The 7,132-nt window shown below is 45.5% G+C and overlaps 1 protein-coding gene across 2 annotated transcripts in view; it reads left to right on the top strand.

Annotated features, from left to right (window-relative positions):
• The first annotated feature begins 291 nt into the window (after nt 1-291).
• The window catches only part of LOC139419047 (polycystic kidney disease 2), an 18,695-nt gene continuing 11,854 nt past the window's right edge, over nt 292-7,132 (top strand). Inside the window, exons 1-2 of one of the 2 annotated variants that reach the window (XM_071168909.1) lie at nt 292-1,320; nt 1,606-1,719. In XM_071168909.1, the coding sequence (XP_071025010.1) occupies nt 873-1,320; nt 1,606-1,719 (562 nt within the window). In that variant the 5' untranslated portion in view covers nt 292-872. The remainder of the gene's footprint in view (nt 1,321-1,605; nt 1,720-7,132) is intronic. The other variant, XM_071168910.1, reaches the window with a different exon arrangement.

Below are 7,132 nucleotides of genomic sequence, written 5' to 3'. Positions count from 1 at the left end.
CCCCGAATAGAAATTGCTCAGAAAACGAACAAAAACTAATATAAACCTTTGGAGAAAAACGTGTTTTGCTGAGCCATATAAGGCAATTATAGTTTACTGCTGTAGAAATAAATATTGAAATGTTTTTTTTTACTCGTTTAATAATGATGGAATGCACAGCAACTTGATTATATTATATTGTATTCTATATTGTACAATTCTAAGATGTGAAATTGTATTTTACCAAAAGTGATTCACCCCTACACATTCGACTGTGCTGTATTTTCCAGAGGTGCATGCCACAGTGTCTGTGACGCCATGACTTCTAATGTAATCTGAGTCTCCAACAAATGAGAATGTGAGATTTCGGGGGAACAGCAAGAACAAGATGGCTGGCCCGGGACAAGGAAAGTGTTTGGCTTCTTTTCCATAAACGAGGCATTTCGTTGATAGTTTTCAGTTTCATTAGTAAATGTTTAGGCTACAAATTAGTTTTGTAACTATCTATATTTGTTGTTGTTGATATACCTACTTTTGCAATAGTTTGATCTAAAACTACGCAGACGCTCACTTTCTTGAAGACAGAAACTTTAGTTCTGTTATTTTTATTTCTTAGTAAGCAATTTACGTTTCGAAGTATATTTGCTGTGAACAGGAACATATACAAATAATCAAAATTAGTTCATCTGTTTCCCGAAATTAATTTGCAGAGTTTGAACTTGGGCAACTTTCTTACATATTTTAATGTGTGCGTAAACATTTCCTTTCTGATATGCGCGTCAAGCGTGACATAAACCTAGCACTTGTTAGTGGCTAGAGACATAATTGATTTTAACGTTTTGTAAATGTAGTTAGTCTGGCCTTTAAAAGCTTTTCAGTGAATTGGACTAACAATGAGCTCGACTCGGGTGAGATCACAACAACCGCAGCAGAATCAGGCTGGCAGGTCCGCCACGGGCGCAGCGGGTGCGTCCTTGCCGCACAGATTGGACACAAGCGAGGGGATTGAGATGGAGAACATACAGCACCAGGATTTGGGGCTCGGGGGCGCCATAGGCACACCATCACCCCCCTCAAGACAAGCCTGGAGTCGTGACAACCCGGGGTTTGAACCGGAGGATGAGATGATGGGGGCCGATTGGCCTCCGGCTAGCCCCGGGAGAAGATCAGTGTCCACGGGCTCCAGCAGTAGCTGCAGCAGCGGGTTGGGAAGTTACACCGCTGGAGGGAGCAGCACCCGCATCCACCGTGGATTATACCCGACGCCGACAGTGGATGCCCTGCAGCAAGACAGACATGACATCAAAAGCTGTGGGAAGAGGATACTGAAGAAAATAAGAAGTTAGTGTCACTTACGTTTCCTCCTTGTATGAAGAACACTACAGCTGCCAAGAGGTCTGGACCTTTATGACACAGGAGGTAGTGCACTTGCCCTTTAACTTGTAGAGAGACCTGTGTCATTGGCTCAAACACCTCTCTGGCCGTTCTTCCTCACTGTTCCATACACCACTTAGGTCAACACACACCTGTAGATGCCCTCATTGGTAATGCACTGGCATCTCAAGCCGAGCATTGATGGTTAAGGAAGGATACTAATGTGTGTGTTGAAATGTTTTTTTCCCCCAGTTCTATGGGGTACTCAGCTGATGGAGGACAGTGACAGCAGCAGAGAGAGGTACCTGAGGAACGTCCTGAGAGAAATGGTCACCTACGTCATCTTCCTCATCACACTGTGTATCTGTAAGTACCACACACACGGGACACACACACACACACACGGAGGCTCCGCATGAGGAGGCTACAACAGACTTCTTCCGTCACGACGTACCTCTAAAGCCCTTCTGCTAGTTTGCTAGCCCCGGCCCGCTAACTGTCTGAATCGCCGTGTCTCCAGCCAGCTTAACTACTCACTGGACCCCTATGATCACTTGGCTACGCATGCCTCTCCCTAATGTTAATATGCCTTGTCCATTGCAGTTCTGGTTAATGATTATTGTCTAATTTCACTGTAGAGCCTCTAGCCCTGCTAATATGCCTTAGCTAACCCTTCAGTTCCACCTCCCACACATGCGGTGACATTACCTGGTTTAAATGATGCTTCTAGAGACAATATCTCTCTCATCGTCACTCTACGCCTAGGTTTACCTCCACTGTATTCACATCCTACCATACCTTTGTCTGTACATTATGCCATGAATCTAATCTATCGCGCCCAGATACCTGCTCCTTTTACTCTCTGTTCCGAACGTACTAGATGACCAGTTCTTATAGCCTTTGGCCGTAACCTTATCCTACTCCTCCTCTGTTCCTCTGGTGATGTAGAGGTGAATCCAGGCCCAGCAGTGCCTAGCTCCACTCCCATTCCCCATGCGCTCTCATTTGTTGACTTCTGTAACCGTAGCCTTGGTTTCATGCATGTTAACATTAGAAGCCTCCTCCCCAAGTTTGTTTTATTCACTGCCTTAGCACACTCTGCCAACCCGGGTGTCCTAGCCGTGTCTGAATCCTGGCTTAGGTAGATCACCAAAAACCCTGACATTTCCATCCCTAACTATACCATTTTCCAACAAGATAGAACTGCCAAAGGGGGCAGAGTGGTAGCCTGCAGAGTTATGTCATACTATCCAGGTCTGTGCCCAAACAATTAGAGCTTCTACTTCTAAAAATCCACCTTTCCAGAAATAAGTCTCTCGCGTTGCCGCTTGCTATAGACCACCCTCTGCCCCCAGCTGTGCCCTGGACACCATCGGCCATCCTACAATCTAAGCTTGATTCCCTCAATCTCACACAAATTATCAATGAACCTACCAGGTACAACCCCAAATCCGTAAACACGGGCACCCTCATAGATATCATCCTAACTAACTTGCCCTCCAAATACACCTCTGCTCTTTTCAACCAAGATCTCAGCGATAACTGCCTCATTTCCTGCATCCGTAATGGGTCTGCGGTCAAACGACCACCCCTCATCACTGTCAAACGCTCCCTAAAACACTTCAGTGAGCAGGCCTTTCTAATCGACCTGGCCCGGGTATCCCGGGTATCCTGGAAGGATATTGACCTCATCCTGTCAGTAGAGGATGCCTGGTTATTCTTTCAAAGTGCCTTCCCCACCATCGTAAATAAGCATGCCCCATTCAAAAAATGTAGAACCAGGAACAGATATAGCCCGTGGTTCACTCCAGACCTGACTGCCCTTGACCAGCACAAAAACATCCTGTGGAGTACTGCATTAGCATCAAATAGCCCCCGTGATATGCAACCTTTCAGGGAAGTTAGGAACCAATATACACAAGCAGTTAGGAAAGCCAAGGCTAGCTTTTTCAAGCAGAAATTTGCATCCTGTACCCCAAACTCAAAAAAGTTCTGGGACACTGTATAGTCCATGGAGAATAAGAGCACCTCCTCCCACTGTACTGAGGCTAGGAAACACTGTCACCACCGATAAATCCACGATAATTGAGAATTTCAATAAGCATTTTTCTACGGCTGGCCATGCTTTCAACCTGGCTACCCCTACCCCGGTCAACTGCCCTGTACCCCTCACAGCAACTCGCCCAAGCCTCCTCCATTTCTCCTTCACCCAAATCCAGATAGCTGATGTTCTGAAAGAGCTGCAAAATCTGGACCCCTACAAATCAGCCGGGCTAGACAATCTGTACCCTCTATCTAAAATTATCCGCCGAAATTGTTGCAACCCCTATTACTAGCCTGTTCAACCTCTCTTTCGTATCGTCTGAGATCCCCAAAGATTGGAAAGCTGCCGTGGTCATCCCCCTCTTCAAAGGGGGAGACACTCTAGACTCAAAATGTTACAGACCTATATCTATCCTACCCTGCCTTTCTAAGGTCTTCGAAAGCCAAGTTAACAAACAGATTACCGACCATTTCGAATCCCACCGTAACTACTCCGCTATGCAATCTGGCTTCCGAGCTGGTCATGGGTGCACCTCATCCACGCTCAAGGTACTAAACAATATCATAACTGCCATCGATAAGAGACAATACTGTGCAGCCGTATTCATCGACCTGGCCAAGGCTTTCGACTCTGTCAATTACCACATTCTTATCGGCAGACTCAACAGCCTTGGTTTCTCAAATGACTGCCTCGCCTGGTTCACCAATTACTTCTCTGATAGAGTTCAGTGTGTCAAATCGGAGGGCCTGTTGTCCGGACCTCTGGCAGTCTCTATGGGGGTGCCTCAGGGTTCAATTCTAATGCCGACTCTCTTCTCTGTATACATCAATGATGTCTCTCTTGCTGTTGGGGATTCTCTGATCCACCTCTACGCAGACGACACCATTCTGTATACTTCTGGCCCTTCTTTGGACACTGTGCTAACTAACCTCCAGACGAGCTTCAATGCCATACAACTCTCCCGTGGCCTCCAACTGCTCTTAAATAAACTAAATGCATGCTCTTCAACCGTTTGCTGCCCGCACCTGCCCGCCCGTCCAGCATCACTACTCTGGACGGTTCTGACCCAGAATATGTGGACAACTACAAATACCTAGGTGTCTGGTTAGACTGTAAACTCTCCTTCCAGACCCACATTAAGCATCTCTAAAATCTAGAATCGGCTTCCTATTTCGCAACAAAGCATCCTTCACTCATGCTGCCAAACATACCCTCGTAAAACTGACTATCCTACCGATCCTCGACTTCGGTGATGTCATTTACAAAATAGCCTACCAGGAGGTATATTTCACTAGTCACCCCAAAGCCAATTCCTCCTTTGGCTGCCTTTCCTTCCAGTTCTCTGCTGCCAATGACTGGAACGAACTGCAAAAATCTCTGAAGCTGGAGACTCTTTTCTCTGGTTAAACAAAGGTGAAAAAAAACACACACAAAAACACACCCACAGAGGATGCATGTTGGGCATCATAAGAGTCTTTTTGCATAAAACATGTTGGCCCCACTTCGTAGACATGCATTATTTAAACAGTCAGGCCCGAGGGGGTGTGGTATATGACCAATATACCACGGATAAGGAGTGCCTGAATGCAGCCCTTAGCCGTGGTATATTGGCCATATATCACACCCCCGAGGTGCCTTATTGCTATAATAAACTGGTTACCAACGTAATTAGAGCAGTAGAAATAATGTTTTGTCATACCTGTGGTATACGGTCTGATATACCACGTCTGTCAGCCAATCAGCATTCAGGGCTTAAACCACCCAGTTTATGAACCAGAATAACTTTAGGATAGGCAAACCAATATAATGACATTGTAATAAGGTAGTAGTAAAAGTACATACACCTATCAAGTATAGCACTTTTGTGCTCTCGCATTTGTATTTTCTTGAAAACATATTGAAGTGGTATTACTATGTAACTGCTGCTCTTAGCTAGGACTAATACTAACGTCTGTCCGTGAGGATACTTTTTCCCGCTGACCAGCTTTTCCTGCAGAAAAGTCATTTTCCAAACTCCTTAGGTCTGATAAACAACTCTGGCAGCGTATCAGGAAAGCTTCCTCAAGCCAGGAACTTCCATTAGAGTTTAGTCACTATTATTGTACGTTTGGGAATAGGATTGTGGGAAGATGATGAAAGTTCCAGAATACAGCACAACCGAGAGTCAGAATGCTATTAATCTAGTTTCACCACTCCTTATACCACGGCTGCTGAGAGGAAAAGTGTTCCCGTGCCAGAATGGGGTTTTGGGTGGATCAGGAAGTCATTTCCTGGCTGGATAGATGGAGCTAGATCAGCCAGTTTCTCAGCCAGGTGGGAGTCAATGAAATAGAGGCTTGGAAAATAGCATATATATGAGCCATATGGGCTATATGTGTGTATGTTGGACTGTTTATGTATATTTATTTAGATATAGCTTAAATATGGACCTGGATGCAGTCCAACAGAGCATATAAGCAAATACTACAATGGAATGCTGAATAAGTCGGGTTGGACGATACTTTTCTTATCAATCATCATGAAAAACGTATACTTAAAAACTTGAAATCAACCAAATCCTCCATTGTTAAAATACCACAATCAAATCAAATTTGATTTGTCACATGCGCCAAATACAACAGGTGTAGTAGACCTTACAGTGAAATGCTTACTTACAAGCCCTTAACCAACAATGCAATTTAAGAAAAATAATTGTTATGTAAAAAAATATAAACTTTTTTTTCCCAAAGTAACAAATAATTAAAGAGCAGCAGTAAAATAACAATAGCGAGGCTATATACAGGGGGAATCGGTAAAGAGTTAATGTTGCGGGGGCACCGGTTAGTTGAGGTAATTGTGGTAATATGTACATGTAGGTAGAGTTAAAGTGACTATGTATAGATAATAAACAGAGAGTAGCAGCAGCGTAAGGGGGGGGGGGGGGGGGGGGGGGGGGGCAATGCAAATAGTTTGGGTAGCCATTTGATTAGATGTTCAGGAGTCTTATTGCTTGGTGGTAGAAGCTGTTAAGAAGCCTTTTGGACCTAGACTTGGCACTCCGGTACCGCTTGCCGTGCGGTAGCAGAGAGAACAGTCTATGACTAGGGTGGCTAGAGTCTTTGACAATTTTTAGGGCCTTCCTCTGACATCATCTGGTATAGAGGTCCTGGATGGCAGGGAGCTCGGATCCAGTGATCTACTGGGCCGTACGCATTACCCTCTGTAGTGGTTTGTGGTCGGAGGCCGAGCAGTTGCCATACCAGGCAGTGATGCAACCAGTGAGGATGCTCTCGCTGGTGCAGCTGTAGAACTTTTTGAGGATCTGAGGACCCATGCCAAGTCTTTTCAGTCTCCTGAGTGGGAATAGGTTTTGTCTTGACTGTCTTGGTGTGTTTGGACCAAGATAGTGTGTTGGTGATGTAGACACCAAGGAACTTGAAGCTCTCAAACTGCTCCACTACAGCTCCGTCGATGAGAATGGGGGCGTGCTCGGTCCTACTTTCCCATAGTCCACAATCATCTCCCTTGTCTTGATCACATTGAGGGAGAGGTTGTTGTCCTGGCATAACACGGCCAGGTCACTGACCTCCCTATAGGCTGTCTCATCGTTGTCGGTGATCAGGCCTACCATGGTTGTGTCATCCGCAAACTTAATGATGGTGTTAGAGTCGTGCCTGGCCATGCAGTCATGAGTGAACAGATAGTACAGGAGGGGACTGAGCACGCACCCCTGAGGGGTCCCCGTGTTGAGGATCA

The sequence above is a fragment of the Oncorhynchus clarkii genome, chromosome 10 (genome assembly GCF_045791955.1).
Source record: "Oncorhynchus clarkii lewisi isolate Uvic-CL-2024 chromosome 10, UVic_Ocla_1.0, whole genome shotgun sequence".
Lineage (NCBI taxonomy): Eukaryota > Metazoa > Chordata > Actinopteri > Salmoniformes > Salmonidae > Oncorhynchus > Oncorhynchus clarkii.
The sequence above is the reverse complement of the archived record's forward strand: the minus strand, read 5'-3'. Positions and strand labels throughout refer to the sequence as shown.